Source organism: Diabrotica virgifera, chromosome 1 (genome assembly GCF_917563875.1).
Source record: "Diabrotica virgifera virgifera chromosome 1, PGI_DIABVI_V3a".
NCBI classification, from domain to species: Eukaryota; Metazoa; Arthropoda; class Insecta; order Coleoptera; family Chrysomelidae; genus Diabrotica; species Diabrotica virgifera.
In genome coordinates, this window is record NC_065443.1 from 20,856,598 (window position 1) to 20,875,517 (window position 18,920).

General features: G+C 31.0%; 1 protein-coding gene across 1 annotated transcript in view; it reads right to left on the minus strand.

Moving 5' to 3' along the window:
- Window positions 1-18,920, minus strand: part of LOC114324610 (hemocyte protein-glutamine gamma-glutamyltransferase-like) — a 68,414-nt gene that overhangs the window by 47,743 nt on the left and 1,751 nt on the right. The window contains exon 2 of the mRNA XM_028272477.2: window positions 110-312. Within this exon, the coding sequence (XP_028128278.1) occupies window positions 110-308 (199 nt within the window). The 5' untranslated portion in view covers window positions 309-312. The remainder of the gene's footprint in view (window positions 1-109; window positions 313-18,920) is intronic.

Genomic DNA, 18,920 nt, shown 5'->3' on the forward strand with positions numbered 1-18,920 from the left:
CTTTGACTAAGACCATCAGTCAGTCCTGAGGATTGCCTAGTCAAACCTAGGAGTGCCTGAAATTCGGGCTTTGACTATAACATATATAACTCAAACTAAATAAACTTACCAAACCCGAAACTGATTCTTATTACATCATGCTCAGGATCGAAGGTTCTATTTAAATTTATTCCCAACTGAAAAACTGCTCCTCTTCGTAAGACTGGCGTAGGTGCTTCAGCGTTAACCAACTCATACTCGCATGTGTGATGGTTATGTGCATTTTCTTTATGAAAAAAATCTACCCCTGTTACGGTTGCTGGCTCCATTTTGCTGAAAAAATATATATACTTTAGTACGAGATATAAAATCCTTAATAGTATTTGATAATGTAGTAGCAGCTTGAAAAGGGGTCTTATATACCGGGTGGTGAATGATCAAAAAGGCCATAGGAAATTCAATGGGAAATTCGAAACTGTTGAAATCCTGCTTCCCTGATTATTTTGCATCAAGAGGCATGATATACTATTTATAGAGAACTAAAATCTGTATTGAAAACAAATGTTGAAATTGTTCTACGAATTAAACACATTCCAAAATTTTGCAAAAATATAATAGGTACAAATTTGCCAAAGTATAGGGCATTCCAAGCTTTTGACGTTTATGAAAACGCTGGAAGGCAAACTGCCAAACATTGTGTTTGTTTATATTCTATGCATGATACTATAAATAACGTTATTTATAGTATCATGATTCTATGTACCACATGTTTCTTAAGTTTTTTAGCCATTAAAAGTTTTTTAGATGTATTTTCCGAACATTTTGTTGTAGATTTTGTTTAGTTTTTAGTTGTAGAAGTACTTGAAAGACTTTATTTAGTTGTAAGCAGTGAATGAGTAAACATGGATGATATAAAGTTGTTGGTAGACAATACAAATGTTGCTAGCAGGTACAAGCAAAAGATTGACAAAATAAAATAAATAATATAGGTCCAACTTCCCTCAATGGATCTGAGTTTACCGACATAGTTAGTTATTTCTCATTTTTATAGGACGTTTTATAGTATTTAATCATTGTTTTTGTCTCTCAGATAATAACTTATTTAGTTGTTTTAGGTTTTTGCCTCTCAGGTGATAATGTATTTAGTTGTTTTATGATGCTTAAAATGTAGCACTGATGGTAACCGATAAAACTGAACTGTATCATGAATGCTTAGCATTCCACACTTCAATACACAACCAAAAAGAGACATATCTTTTTAAATGGATTCATCTAGTGAACATGTTAAATTAATCCTTGTACAAAACAAAATTACAAGAAAACGCAACTAAAATTATTTAAAGCACATTAGGAACTAATAGAATAAAATTTATGTTTGCCTCCCGGCCGCCATATTGATTTAATTTTGACAGCATGTTGGAATGCCCTATTATTGTAAAAGCTAGGTCACACGTAGTGCAGAATGTGTGGGTTGCGTTTGGTCACAATAAAGTTGAATATTAACAATATTTGAATTGTCAATATTTTTAGTTTATATTATTTTATTAATTTTATTTTTATTTTATTTATTTTTATTTATACTTTATATTAACTAAAAATTACCGTTTAACATGATGAACTCTTGTAGGATGGCGTCTTACTGGATACGGTTTTTCCGATTGAACTTTGGAAGAATTCATGCTCAGTTATTTTTTATTGGACCACACCCCAAATATGAATAAATTATTTATTTACTATTTAAACGTAGAGTTAGAACGGGTCAAGTTGAATCTGATAATTTGAAATTATCGTATTATCATAATCAGTTGATAATATTATTATTGTTTGTGTTTATTTATGTCTCAGTTATTATACAGAGTGTGTTATAATAAATAGTACATGGTATAGCGAAAAAATAATTGGTGATTAAATAAACTAAAATAAAATTTTTAAAAAATTATCAACTGCTTGTCAAAAATTTTTATGATCTGCAGTTTCCTTTATTATTTTTTAATATTTTTTTCATTTCTTCTGTGATTTTTCCATCTTGTTTTTAATTATTAATGATTATTCTGTTGAACTTTATCTTATAACCTGTTTCTTATCACTGTTCCCATATTTACCTATTTTCTTTTAATATTTACACCCCTCCCTTAGTTGACAACAAAGTTTGTTTTTTAGAAGACGGTGTATGAATGTCATACTTTTCTACTTAATGGTCCCTAATATTAAGGCATTTAACGTATCGGAACACCAGCTTTTTTGAGCCAATCTCAAAGAAGGTCGCCTGATGCGGAATCAATTAGTAATCAGTCGGCGCTAGATCGGGACTGTACAGTGGATATTGTAATTGTTCCCAGCCAAATACAGCGATATGAAATGACTGATGATGCAATCATGCTGGGCAAGTGGAAAGAACAGTTCCATGAGCTACTAAATCATGATGATGAATGCAGAAGAGGTAAAAAGTGAACCCGTAGATATATCAACTGAGAGAGAAATTCATGGACCTTCCAAAGATGAAATTATACATAATAATGTTATTCTGAAGCTATTTCCTTGTGGCATTTTTATGATTAACTATAAGCCACAATTAAATTGAAAAAATAATTTTATTAACGTTTCGAAGCCCAAATCGGGTTTCGTTGTCAAAATACAAAATACTACTAAAATAAACAAAAATGTTGTTGCTAAGTAAAAAAATTCTTCTAATAATTTATTTAATCTGACTTATTTATATTGGCAATTCAGACGTATTTAAAGTAGAAGACTTTAAAATGATATCGCCAATATTTATGAGTTGCGTTCCTGGGACGACTTTACTAAAAGATAGTTCATTCGTTTACATGAAATCAATACCAACTCAATAATATCCGTCACAAAAAAATCATAGTATGTGATCCGTCTTTAAAAAGACAACCAAATGCAGCGATGACAGTAAAATTCTCGCGTTAGAGATTCCGTAGTAAATCACGAGGGAAAACCAGGAAAAAACCTCGTGATACTATCACGACATCGTAAGTACTTGGTCTGACATTTAATTTACTTTCAAAAAACTAATACCAAATTCTGACTTTAATATGTTTAAATTATAAATAATATTAATAATACATAGATATACAATAATTAATACTAAAATATAAAATTTTTACTAACTCGATATGTTATTGACTTACTAATCGTGGTATTTTCTTTCTATTGACTTCTTCTTTCAGTATGGGTAACCACATCCTACTGCATTCTACCGAGGAATTTGCGACACAATTGGTTTCATTTAGCATAATTAGAGCCGCTTCTTTGATTTTTCTCTTTTTACTACCTGATTCTATAATTCAGTGAAGAGATTCAAGTATAGTCCTGAATGAATCAGATAGTAAAAAGAGAAAAATCAAAGAAGCGGCTCTAATTATGCTAAATGAAACCAATTGTGTCGCAAATTCCTCGGTAGAATGCAGTAGGATGTGGTTACCCATACTGAAAGAAGAAGTCAATAGAAAGAAAATACCACGATTAGTAAGTCAATAACATATCAAGTTAGTAAAAATTTTATATTTTAGTATTACTTATTGTATATCTATGTATTATTAATATTATATATAATTTAAACATATTAAGGTCAGAACTTGGTATTAGTTTGTTGAAAGTAAATTAAATGTAAGACCAAATACTTACGATGTCGGGATAGTATCACGAGGTTTTTCCTGGTTTTCTCTTGTGATTTACTATGGGATCTCTAACGCGAGAATTTTACTGTCATCGTTGCATTTGGTTGTCTTTTTAAAGACAGATCACATGCTATGATTTTTTTTGACGGATATTCTTGAGTTGGGATTGATTTCATGTAATCGGATGAACTATCTTTTAGTAAAGTCGTCCCAGGAACGCAACTCATAAATATTGGCGATATCATTTTAAAGTCTTCTACTTTAAAATGTATAATATACGTCTGAATTGCCAATATAAGTGAGTCAGATTAAATAAATTATTAGAAGAATTTTTTTACTTAGCAACAACATTTTTGTTTATTTTAGTAGTATTTTGTATTTTGACAACGAAATCCGATTTGGGCTTCGAAACGTTAATAAAATAATTTTTTTAATTTAATTGTGGCTTATTTCCTATCTAAATAGTTATAGTATGGTATAACTAGACCCAAACCCAGACATCCAAAATGAAAGTTATCTTCCAACACCAAATTGTTTTATATGGTCCACATAATGTTCAGAAAAAAGTCACACCATTTTGAGCGTCGAGTTTGGGGGGGGGGGGAGAGGAGGGAGAAATCGGTAAATTCGTAGTTTTTTACGTTTTTCGTAAATATTTCTAAAACCATACGATTTAGCATAAACAACCTTCTATACAAAAATGTTCTACATTAAATTTGAAATAAAAAAAGCCCTATGCATAATCCTTCTAAAATAATCGGTTTCAAAGTTACGGAGATATTATAGTATAATTGGTCCAAAAAAAGGCCTAACCTAAATATCCCAAGTAAAAGTTTTCCTCCAACACTAAATTGTTCTATATGGTCCACATATTGTTCAGTAAAAAGTTACACCATTTTGAGCGTCCGGTTTGGGGGGAGATGGGGGAGAAATCGGTAAATTAGCAGTTTTTTTAAGTTTTTCGTCAATATTTCTAAAACTTTGCTTTAGCGTAAACAATTTTCTATATAAAAATGTTCTACATAAAATTTAAAACAAAAAAGGTCCCATACATAATTGTTATAAAATCAACGGTTCCAGAGTTACGGAGGGTGAAAAGTGGAGGTTTTCGATACATTTTATATTTTTTGGGCAATTTCCTACTGATTTTCTTTAACAGGATTGGGTTTTATAAATCAAATTTGCTATTTCAGTGGCCGATAGTATGTTAGTGATAAGCACTTGAAGAAACGTCAACCTCACCACCCAAAATCATCATCAATTGCCCAAAAAATATAAAATGTATCGAAAACCTCCACTTTTCACCATCATTAACGCTGGAACCGTTGATTTTATAACAATTATGTATCGGACCTTTTTTGTTTTACATTTTATGTAGAACATTTTTGTATAGAAAATTGTTTACGCTAAAGCATAGTTTTATAAATATTGACGAAAAACTTTAAAAAAAACTACTAATTTACCGACTTCTCCCCCATCTCCCCCCCCCCCCCCCAAACCGGACGCTCAAAATGGTGTGACTTTTTCCTGAACATTATGTGGACCATATAGAACAATTTGGTGTTGGGGGAGAACTTTCACTTTGGATGTCTGGGTTATGCCATCTTTTGAATCAATCTTATCATACTATCAATCATACATAATAATATAATGATTTCTTTAAAAAATAATGTTACCTTGTACTGATACAGTAACAGCCAAATTATTAAAAATGGAAGAGCAGCACTGAGAAAAGAGCTACGGATATAGCATCGACATAAACAGTCTAGTTATTGCATAGATATGGATATTTGGATACTTTGTATTCTTCATTTGTAAGTACAGCCAATAAAAACTATTTATTGATATGTAAATTAAAGAATTTAAATAACAATAGTTACTACCCAATTAGGAATTTGGAATAACAAATATGCTTTAAAAATAATTTTAAGACCTATAAATTAAAAATTAAGTACGTGATGATCATATTATAATCCATAGGAAACGTGAAATGGATTTTGATCTTTTCAATAATTGGAGATTGTTTTGTAGTCTGAAATTTTTTTACTATCTGGTCAATCTGGTGACAGACTAGTGAGAAATTATTTGTATCGTATTTTGCCCAGTTTGTAAATTAATATAATTTCTATGATGTTCCATTGTAGCAAAAGTTAATTTTGATGCTTCTTCTTCTTCTTCCTTCTTGTATGTAGGCTTTAAAGCCTGTTTCTTCTTCAATATTAGCCTCCTAAATTGTTTAAGTTATCGCACCATATTTTTCTTGGTCTGCCAATAATTCTTCGTCCATTTGGTGACTTATCTCGTGCTATTCGTACTACCCTATCCTCTGCCATTCTACTAATGTATTCGTTCCACTCCTGTTTCCGTTTTGTCACTCATCCATTTATGTCTTCTACATTGCATGATCGTCTTATGTTTTCGCTTCTCTCCCTATCCAACAGAGTTTTCCCTGATATTCGTCGGAGTATTTTCATCTCTGTTGTTTCTAGTAGTCGTCTCGTTTTAGATGTGTCAGGTCTTGTCTCCGCCGAGTATGTCAATATAGGTGGAATTGCTGCTATATAGATTATTGCTTTTGTGTGTTGTGTTAGGTGTTTGTTCTTCCAGATTGTGTCATTAAGAGATCCCGCCGCTTTACTTGCCATGAGCCAGAGATAGCCAGAGATAGCCATGAGTTCTCCATATGCGTTGACATGGTTTTCATTGAATCTTTGTTTTACTCCTGGAACTCCAGGATGGTTTGCAACTGTTCGTAGAATGCCTCTCGTTCCTCCTTAGGTTTACAGTCCTCGGGGCTATAGAACATTTATTTAGAACTATATGACATTTAATTTTTGATAGTCCATTGTGATGTTCATATGTATTATTTTTTCGGAGATGTAATGTTGATGCATTACGTAAAATAATGGGATTTAGGATGGCCACTACGTGACTCGTGTGTGAACTGGCGTGAGTGAAATTAAGTAACTCACGCTTCCATCAGTAGTGGAAAGTAACCCATTTTTAACACGTTGACGGACAGTGGGTCAAATGTATAAGCAGGTGTTGTGGCACTATATGTATTTTGCAAAGTAGAATAAGGAAAAATGCAACGTCTACAGACGTTGTGTCACATTACATCAATGGAAATTAGACATCTATAGACGTTCTCTCCGTCAACGTGTTAAGGAGGGTATGATCTGAAATTTTTTAAATTTTTTATTTTTTTATTATTTTAAATTAAAGGATATAACTTCAAGGATACTGTCCGAACTTTTCAAATTGATTGGAACAAAATTACCTGAAATACAACAGCTGTTGAGCTGTTAAATTACTCTTTGTAAATTACCTCGCGATTCAAACACATAGTCCGGTGTGTTTCACTTTACGATTCGACACACAAAAAAGAAATTGAAAATAAAAGTTGTCAAAACTTTAAATGCGTTTACGTTTAGTTTAAAAGTAACGCTGTCGAGATATTTTTTGTTATATTCTTATTTTTTGTTTAACAATAATAAATATGTTGATTTTCACCGTTTTTTTTTTACAAATAATTTCGTTATTTTGGCTTCTGAGTTCTGAGTGATACGAAAAACTGAAAAATCATTAAAACTAAAAAAATTCAACAGCGTTACTTGGAGAAACTCATAAGCTAATAAAATCTTTTTAAATTTTTTTGATTCACATGATCCGATGACGAGTTCTGATGTTCACCGCAAGATCCATTTTTTTTTTGGAGACGTCTGTAAAAATTTGCCACCGTTTTTTTTTTCTTTTTTGGCTTGGACTATGGTCATTCAGCCAGTCTCAATCAAAAGTAAATGTATTAAAGATATTGCCAATTAGTGAAACTTGGTTATTATAATATTATTACAATTTTTTACTTCTTATTTACCTACTCATTACAGCTAATGTACATACTATGTTAATAAATATAAATATATTATATTACTTAATGTTTATCAAGAACACATAGTGTATACATTTTACAAATAAAAATATTAATCTTAATATTAAAATAAATGCATTCTTTTTTGTATTTTATTTTAGTTTTTTGTTTGTTTTTTGTTTTGTTTTTTTTTGTCACTACGATAGGATGTCAACCCGGTTCATCCCCGCGGAGGTTTAAATCCTCTTAGTGATTTTTTCTTTAATATTTTTTTTAATTATTAATTTTTTTATTTATTTTTTTTTTGTTTCATGTTTTTATTTATTTTTTTTTAATTTTTTTTTTTAATTTTTTTTTATTTTTTTTTTCTTTTTATTTTTTTTATATTTTTTTAAGCATATTTTACAAATACTTATAACTAATTACAATAATATTTTACTATCCGACAAGAAAGATACCAAACAGTCAAAAATTTTCTTTTTATTCAGTGACAGAATAAAGAGAATATTTACAGGGAGTGGGATGTTCTGGTCTATAATTCTTTTAATTAGGTGATTGGTTAGGTGTTTATGCTTTTTGCATTCAAAAAATATGTGGTTCAAGTCACTTTTAACCTCACATTCTTGACAAATATTCGAATCTAATATGTTTATTTTAAATAAATGTGCAGGATAACATGCATGTCCAAATCTAATTCTACTGATGGTGGATATGTATTTGCGAGGGAGGGTGAAATTCTTATACCAAGGTTTTTCTGGAATAATCGGTTGTATCAAACTGTATTGTGTTGTTGAAATGTTACAGTACCTTTCCCAGCGTGTTTTCCAGCTCTTCATCTGTTCAGTTCTTAAACAAGCAAAAGCATCTAGAATGCAGGGCTGATATTTGGTTACTGTTCCATGGATGAGGGAATTTTTAGCTAATTGGTCTACATGCTCATTATGTGTAAGTCCTGAATGTGCTTTGATCCACATAAGTTTTATTTTTGGGGTGTGTTTATTAATTTCAAATAAGATTTTTTTTATTAAAAAAATGTATGGATTAGAAGTACTACAAGGTAGGTGAGGTGTTTGAATAGCAGTAAGCACAGATAATGAATCAGATAAAATTACTGCGGAATTATAGGATGCCAACTTGAAATAAATTAAAGCCTCATATACCGCCGCAGCCTCGGCAGTAAAAATGGAGAAATTTGAGGGCAGTTTAAACATTTTTTCTATAAATTTATCTGGAATATAAAAGGCACAACCAGTACCATTTGAACTTTTGTATGCATCTGTATAAATACAAACAGATTTTGACCAATTTGTAAGGTAGTTGTTTAAAACAATACTGTTTAATAAAAAGTGCTCATGATAACTGGGTTGTATAATATCTACTTGATTTAGTAACTCAAAGAAATCTTCGAAATCTACCACTTTATTTGCAACTGCAAGTTCAGTATTATTATCCGCAGTGTTTCAAAATGCGTCACATAACGGTGGCGAGTTTTTGTGAGCCTAATATTTATTTGTTAAATCAAAATAATTTAAAGTACTAATTTCTTTATATAAACAAGTGTTGTAACATCGGATATTTAGAAGAAATGTTTGACTGAGATATTCCCTTCTGAATTTAGTCGGCGGTTCCATTGTTTCAACATAGAGTGGTTCAATAGGGGTAGATCTCATAGCACCTATGCAACAGCGCAATACTGTGTTTAGAAAAACATCTATGCGACCTAAAATATTTTTAATAGCCGATCCATACAGTACTGAGCCATAATCTATAATAGATCTGATATATGAACGATAAAATAAAAGACATGTTTCAACATCTGCACCCCACCAAGTTTTTGCAATTGATTTAAGAAAATTTAGTGCTTTACTGCATCTATCAAGCATAAAATCAACGTGCAGTTTCCAGGTCAATTTGGTATCCAGAATCATACCCAGATATTTTACTGATTTACAAACAGGAAAGTAATCATCATTTAATTGTATTTGTTCTCTTTGAGGTACATTATGTCTAGTGAATATACAAATGTTAGACTTGTTGTTTGCTAACTCAAAACCATTTTTTTAAACCACTCACAGCAATGTTCATAGATATTTTCCAATGTGTTTAAGCCATCATTATATTTTTTAGATTCAGTATAAATATAAAAGTCACCGTTGGCTTATTTTTCAATATTCTGGCTTGAATTTGTTTTTAAATATTATTTGAATTATACTGAATATGTTTATTTAATTTAAAAATAAAATATTTCTAACATGGTTTCAAAAGAAATTAACAAAAATGTGATTGAAATGTTGATTTCAAGCCACCTTAAGTGAACTCTCCCCTTAAGTGAACATTGAGTATATCTGTACCTAATATTTCTCTGAGACTGACATATAGTGAATTTTGCTGTATTTTTGCTTATAAAAAATAATCTAGGTGCTTTTTTGCAAGAGTTATTCTAATACATTTTTGATACTCTCTTTTTCATATCCATTGTATTTCAAATGTTAAGATTGGCATACTTTTTGGGAGATATTTAAAATCAAAGTGTTTTGTTGGACCATTTTCCATTTTTAGTGACAGACAATTCAAACAATCCTCTCTCTCCACGTGCCATATCAGAATTATCCGATGTTGGACATAAGCATTGCGAAGGCTTCTCGATCTTCTACAATATGGAATAATTGTCCGTCCTGCATTTGATATTTGAGTCCATTCACGAATGTTTTTTAACCAAGAAACTTGTTTTCTTCCTACACCTCTACGGCCCTCTATTTTGCCTTTATGGATCAGTTTGTATTAAATAGTGTGTTGTTACTGCCTTCTGGTTCTAATTAATTAAAAAGACTAAACACGTCTTACTATACATTATATTTTATTCACTGGTATCCAATATCTAAACAATAACATTAATGATTCATAGCGCCTCGCCTTACTACATACTAACTTCTAATAATTATTTGTATATCTATATCCATACTGATTGCTCAGCGTGTTTTTATACCTATCTGAACCATAACAAATATAGTTCAAGTTCACTCGTAATAAACATGTGATACAAACTATAAGCTATTGTTTTTATGTATGTTCAATACCCTAAAGGTTCATAACATCATATTTAAATTATGATTTATACAGAGGGTTCATAATATACCACATCTCCGCCGTTTTTAAAAAAGAAAGTCCTAAGAAGAGAAGAAGAATATCTGACGGTATATTCCTCTTTCTCTTTTACAAAATGTTTATGGTTACCTAATACTATTTTCAAAAATTAAATTTCCTAACTATCCTAACTAACTGTAACATGGTACGTTTCAGAGTTTTTTTTAATCCTAAAAATTGTTTATTATTATCACTAATTCACTTTCTGTTCCGTCTTGCTTTTTGAGTCTTTTCTCCATTCACAAAACAATGTCCACATGAAAACAGTGACTAAACCTATCGGGATTTTTAATATAGTCTTTTAGTGCCTATATGCATCTCCTATAAGCAGGGGAATAATCTAATCTACCTAACTAAAAATCTCGTATCTAACTAAAAGTCCTAAGCTAAGCTAATATTACTCGAATAAGTAAAAAAAATGTATCCTTTACTCTATTAATAATTCCTATTTCAGTCTTCTTTTGATTTATTTATATATGTCTTACTAACTTTAAAATAATGTACCTATAATAAAAATGTAATCTCTCTAAAAAACTTCTAATGTGTCTCTAAAAAACTTCTAATAACTCTCTTGTACCTATAATAAAGATTTAATCTCTCTAAGAACTTCACTTTTTGTGTCCCTTTGCTTACTATCTACTAACACTATTGTAAGATATTGTCTATCCTTAATTCAAATACTTCCATTTTCCGCGAAAATTTAACCTGAATTCATTATCTACATTTAAAAATAAGTTATTTATAATTAACATTACTTTAGAGAAAAAAAATTTACAGCTTTAATTCTTAGACATATTTCAATGATTAGCTACTTATTTGCTTAGTATCTTCTTAATTTTGCTTCTTTTCTTGCAATTTTTATGTGTCTTCTTTCATTTTTCCCACATATTTTACTAAAAAATTATCTTTTTTTCTCTTCTTCTTCTTGTCTGGTACTACAACTATATTTCTTCATTTTCTCCACATAATAACACTTCTACAGTGTACATAATTCATCTTCATATACATATTTCATATAACAATCATATATCATTTATCTCATATATCATTTCATATAACATCATAATCATCACTTCATATACTAGCTCCGATACCTTCGTTTTACCTTAATAAAAGAGGTTTCACTCGGATGTCTTAGTTCTCCGCCAATATTAACCCGAATTTTCGCCCTGATCTGTACGCACCATGGGAGGTGGTATAGTTAACTCAAAACACGAAATAGGTATTTTATGCGGTTCAAATTCTTCTAAAAATATCACAACCTCAATCCCTTGCTTTGAGGCCGTTGTTTATTCACGAATAATCATGAGTAAAATAGGTACCCTTCAAAACACAGAGTGGGTCTCTAATAAGCGTTCAAGCTTCTATAAATCATTAGTACCTTCCTAATTTGACAAGAGCAGTGGGTTTCTTATTGTCTCTAGTTGCCTCATAATATTTAGCTTATAATATTGTTAGTTCTTCTTCTTATCTATATAGTCCTCCAGATTCTTTATCTCGACTCTTCAGGTCAGTTCGTTAAAAATATATCTCTTGCTTATAGCAATGTTTGTCTTAAAGCTCTTATATCAACGTATGTCATCACTAATCATTATTCATTAAAAAAATATAATTTATCACTCAAAAAAATATTAATTCAGGTTCATCTCATACAAAATTTAACACAAAATCGATGAAAATGTATCTATAGAATCAATAAATATCAATAATAAAAACAAAATGGCTAATAAAAATTCAATAATAGTATACATATTCGATACAAATTCAATTCAAAATTCAAAAACAGCCTATGCAAAAGTTAGATAAAAATATTCAAAATCAGTGCAAATCTCAAAATTCGATAGAATTTTTTTTGGAAAAAATTCGATATTCCATACAATATTTAAAAATAACCGTACTAAAAATCGAAATCGGATAGAGATTTTTCAAATAAATTTAATAACAATTCAAAATTCAATAAAAATTCAAGAATAGCATATATAATAAACTTCTATAAAAATATTCAATTCAAAAATCACTTCATATTTCAAAATTTATAGATATTCTTAAAAAAAAATCGATACTTCATAAATTATTCAAAAATCAGCAAAGATAAATATTCAATGTTCAATAATAATATAAAACGAGGGAAGCATTTTTAATAAAGATAGACATTCTTACTTACATTTTATTTCCACTTTGTCTTTACACTGTCGCTCACTGGGTTTCCTGTCCATCTTCGCCGTCTCCGTTTCCAATTTGTTACCGCCATCTCTGCTCCTTTCAGAAGACCTCCTCTAATCTGCAGGATCAGCCATGTATTAAATAGTGTGTTGTTACTGCCTTCTGGTTCTAATTAATTAAAAAGACTAAACACGTCTTACTGTACATTATATTTTATTCACTGGTATCCAATATCTAAACAATGACATTAATGATTCATAGCGCCTCGCCTTACTACATACTAACTTCTAATAATTATTTGTATATCTATATCCATACTGATTGCTCAGCGTGTTTTTATACCTATCTGAACCATAACAAATATAGTTCAAGTTCACTCGTAATAAACATGTGATACAAACTATAAGCTATTGTTTTTATGTATGTTCAATACCCTAAAGGTTAATAACATCATATTTAAATTATGATTTATACAGAGGGTTCATAATATACCACAAGTTGTAATACTTTATATCGATTTCCTCTCACTATGTCCCAGATCAGACATTTTCCGATGCCCTCCTTAGTACTTCTTCATTAGTTTTTCTTACTGTCCAAGGTATCTTCAGCATCCGTCTATAAATCCACATTTCCAATGCTTCAACTCTGTTCGTGATCGATACTTTTAGCGTCCCCACTTCTGCACCATACAAAAGTGCAGACCAAACATAGCACTTAACCATGCTTGGTCTTAGTTCTAGACTGAGATTATTATTGCAAAGAAATGACTTCATTTTCATAAAAGTAGTTTTAGTCATTGACATTCTACGTTTCATTTCTATGTCTGGATCTAGCTGGTCCGTTATCACAGTTCACAAATATGTCATTTCGTGAAACTTCTCAACCTGAACTCCTTTAATTGAAGCTCTGCATCTGGATCTGGGTCACGACTAAAAACTAAAAATTTGGTTTTGTTTGAGTTTATTTTAATGCCCATTTTCTCACCTACCTCGTGAATACGATCAAGCAGAATTGGGAGACCATAAATATTATCTGACAGAATTACTGTATCGTCTGCGCATCTAATCACATTAAGTAATTCTCCGTTGATTTTTATTCCATGTGGCTGTCTCTCAAGTGCCTTTTTAAATAACTGGTCCGAGTAAACATTGAACAATGTCCGAGTAAACATTGAAGATTTCATCGGCATAGTTATTTCCAATTTTTACGATAACAGATTGATTCCAGTACTTTTTAAGGACACGAATATCTTTGTCATCTATTCCTATATTTTTCAGCATCTGCATTAATTTTACATGCTGTATTTTATCGAATGTCTTTCACAGTCAAACAATCGTCACAATATAGAATCAAAGAATCTTATGTGCGTTTAATAGAAAAAAAAATCTGCATATTCTGTACTGTGGAAAAACAAATTTTATTATTAAAGATATATCTTCCAAGAAGAATGGAATCTTGCTTTATGTGGTTATGTAATTTTATTTATTAGTTAAAGAAGCGTATTTAAATTTTTATTATTCAAGAGATAAACACCTAATTTATGTTTTGCTACTGTCACCGAATAACTCTGTAGAATTTTCTTATTAACCTTGTGAATAAATATAGTAGCTACTATATCAGTAAACCCGACAGGTTTCTTTGTTAACAAATTATATGTTTGCTAACAAATTAATTTGTTAACAAATTAACGATTTTGGCAAAATCGATAGGTACGCGCCAGTGGCGGATCTACAAATTTGCCTTGGGGGAACCTCCAATGAAACGGGAACCAAAAAACATAAAAAAGATAAACCTAAACTACGGAAAAGACATAAATAATAACTTATATGCGTTAAGTTCCCTTAATTTTCCTAACTAGTGGGTTATTGTGTTGAATTTGTCTGTCTATTGTTTCATGTCAGCTACATAATATATCTATTTTTATGTTTTTTCTCCAACAATTTTTTTCTTTAATTTTGGAGATTTTGTTGGTGGAGATTTCCCCATCCCCCCCCCCCGTGAATCCGCCACTGGTAAGCGGTATTTAAAAAGGCGTATTAAGCGATAATATTTGAGGAATTAGACGGTAGGTATACGCAGATTGATACATGGATACCTCAGAATTCAAACGGTGTAACTCACATTCTCCCTAAAAATGACTTATGAGATTTAACACATATTGTTATATACAGAGTGTCCCAAAAGTAGTGGAACGGTCGAATATTTCGCGAACTAAACATCGGATCGAAAAACTGAAAAAAATATGTTTTCAATAATTTTCAAAAATCTATCCAATGACACCAAACACCAACCCCCAGCACACCCCCTGGAGGTGGGGTGGAGGGTAACTTTAAAATCTCAAATGGAAACCCCTAGTTTTTCTTGCAGATTTGGATTCATTACGTAAAAGTAAGCAACTTTTATTCAAGACATTTTTTTGAACTGTGGATAGATGGCGCTATAATTGAGAAAAGCCATTTATCCTGATACCATTGGTAAATTATCGAAACGGTCTAATATCTCGAGAAATACACTTCCAAATGACAAACCAAAAAAAAGGTTTTTAATACTTTTCGAAAACCTATTGAATAACACTAAACACGACCCTCCAACCTACCCCCTGGAGGTGGGGTGGGGGGTAACTTTAAAATCTTAAATAGCAACCCCCACTTTTTATTACAGATTCGAATTCGTCATGAAAAATTAAGCAACATTTATTCGAAACATTTTTTAGAATTGTTGATAGATGGCGCTTTAATTGGAAAAATAGGATTTATTAGCGCCATCTATCAGCAATTTTAAAAAATGTTTCGAATAAATGTTGCTTAATTTTTCATGACGAATTCGAATCTGCAATAAAAAGTGGGGGTTGCTATTTAAGATTTTAAATTTACCCCCCACCCCGTCTCCAGGGGGTGGGTTGGAGGGTCACTTTTAGTGTTTATCGATAGGTTTTCAAAAAATGTTAAAAACTTGTTTTTTGGTTTCTCATTTGGAAGTGTATTTCTCGAGATATTAGACCGTTTCTATAATTTACCTATGGTATCAGGATAAATCGTTTTTCCCAATTATAGCGCCATCTATCCACAGTTCGAAAAAATGTCTTGAATAAAAGTTGCTTACTTTTACGTAACGAATCCAAATCTGCAAGAAAAACTAGGGGTTTCCATTTGAGATTTTAAAGTTACCCCCTACCCCACCTCCAGGGGGTGTAGTGGGGGTTGGTGTTTGGTGTCATTGGATAGATTTTTGAAAATGATTGAACATTTATTTTTCAGTTTTTCGATCCGATGTTCAGTTCGCGAAATATTCGACCGTTCACTACTTTTGGGACACCCTATATAATAATATTATAATTTCTTTGTTTGTATTTTTGGATATAATACTTATATTATGATAAATAAAAATAGTTTATTTATTTTTAATGACTACTTATTTTTCTGCCACTACTTTCACAAACATCTTCTTATCTCATTTTAAGCATTTATTGACTTACACCGATTGGCTTCTGAGACATCGACATAATAGTATAATGACGGAATTACACGTAATATACAGAATAAATGCAGTGAAAATACTTGCTAAAAGGTATTGAATGTTCTGTGTGTATGTTCCTAAAACAGAACTGGGTGAGAGTGAAAAAAGCTTTATTATATGATGAATTAGGAGACATAGTGAGGATCAAAAGAGAAACTTATAAGAGGCGATTTTATTGCACATGTGGGTCAATCCAAAACATGATATGAAGTAATACATGGAGGACTAGGCTTTATAATTAGAAATGAAGCTGACATGATATACTTGAATTAGCAGTAGCATTTGATATAGCGCGATTGTTAACACATTCTTTCAAAACAACAACATAAGTGGTTTGTGCACGAAATGAAGAAATAAACAAGGTGATAACAAACAAACTGAATAAAATTATATCACTAGCACAAGAACAACAAGGTTTTATTTATATCAATGCTCATTTATAATGAGTAGACTTAGGCAAATATGCAAATAAAAGGGTATGAAATATGCGCATAAATATGCAGTATTTTACCCAAAAATATGCAAGTTTATCTAGAAAATATGCATGTAATAAAAAAATATTTACAACATTTTTTAAATTTACAAAAATATTTAAAATATCTTCACATGTGTATATATTTTATAAACTAAGCTTATGTAATTAAATATTTAAATATTTTAACAAATAATGATATTATTTCGAATTTTGGTAACAACAAAATTATCAAATGCTGTTTTTTTTTCTAACAGAAACATATTATGGCTTCTATCTGAGTACATAGAAAAATTTCCTTCGGCATCAACTGATGTAACTGGAGCATTTTTCAAATTCACCATAATAGTTTGCTCTAAATTAAGTGGTTCGGAAAATAATGTTCAAACTACTACTTGAACCATTTCAGAAAGAACCTGGTAACCACTGTTTTTTCCATGGTGGCTGGAAAATGTTTAGAAAGTTTTCTTTCAAATATGTATTACCTTTAACGTTTTGACACAATGATTCAAATTCTTTTATTAAAAATGTACTGTCTAGCAATAATAATTTGAAGGAATCCAATTGGGTAATAGTTTTCTGAACGAAACTATGGTTTGATTTTATGAATGAGACTGAACACAGGTGTTCACGGCTTATTTTACAACAAAAGTGAAAAGGACCATCAAACTAAAAATTTTTACCTAGTGATATAAACTGGCAGATTTTGGAACCCTTGTATCAAGGACAAAACGTGACAAAATTATGTATAATCCGCCATCTTTTATTAGTTCCGATAACAAAAATTTGAATACCAAGAGATTATAAAACAAAATTAAATATTGGGATTTCCAAGCTATTTGTTACATGCATATAAAAATATATTATATACAACCAAAATTTCAAATTATGTGCACGTTATGCACATTTATAAAAAATATGCAAAATTGGATATTTTTGCATCTTTTATGCCTAATATGCTAAATATGCAATTTGCATATTTGCTTAAGTCTAATAATGAGGCAAGTGCAAGAGAAATCATTAGAATAGAACAAACCGGCGGCGTATTTGTATTTCGTGGACCTTAAGAAGGTATTTGATAGAGAGAATTAAAGGACATTATCCACTTATTGTACGCAAGGGAGATACGTTTAGCAATAATCAAACGGTCAAAAATATTTAACAGAACAACATAAGAAAAGTAAAGAAGAAGAAGAACTAACTGACGCAATCTAAACTGGCAATGGGATGAGTTGGGGATCCCTGGTTCTATCTATTGTTCAACCTGATCATGGACGAAATACTAAAACAAGTAAGAGCTAAAAAATAGGAGAAAAACAACTTAAAATAATCTGCTATGCAGACGATGCAATACTAATCTCTAAAGTGAAGATGATTTACAACGGATGCTGCACCAATTTAATATAATCGCAAGAAAATTTAACATGTTAATTTTCCCAAATGCATGATTATAACAGCAAATCTACTAAGGATATTAGAGCTGGAGGGTCAGATAATAGAACAAGTGATGGAATTTAATAATAATAAACAATTTAATAATAAACAAAAGTAATGCATTGACTAAGAACAAGAAGGATTTTACCCACTGGTAAAATCAAAGTAAAGAACTAATTAGTTCACACGTTTACTCTAAATGAACGCGAGTTTGAACCTCTTTAACCTACGCTGTTTTTGGGAATTGTCTAGGAGGTTAAGTGCAAACTGGCTTTCATGATCCTCCAACTTATCAATGTATGCAGCGCTACGTTTCTTGATGACTTCTTGTACCATATTCATTTTAAGGTATCGATGAATAATTCTGTTGTTGATGTACCAAGGTGCATTAGTGATGGTTCTGAGGGTTTTTGATTGGAAGCGTTGGATGATTTCGATGTTGGGAGTGACTGGCTGTTCCCCATAGTTAGAACCCATATGTCCAGATTGGCATAAGTATTGCCTTATAGAGTAGCAATTTATTATCCAGAGATAGTTTTGATGAACGGCTCATTAACCAATACATATTTCTGAATTGGAGACCTAGTTGCTTTCTCTTGGTCCAGATGTTTTCTCCATATGAGACTTCTGTCCAAATCAATACCAAATATGAAACCAGGAAAAGAAATGAAAGGCAGAATTTACAAAATAGTCATCATAC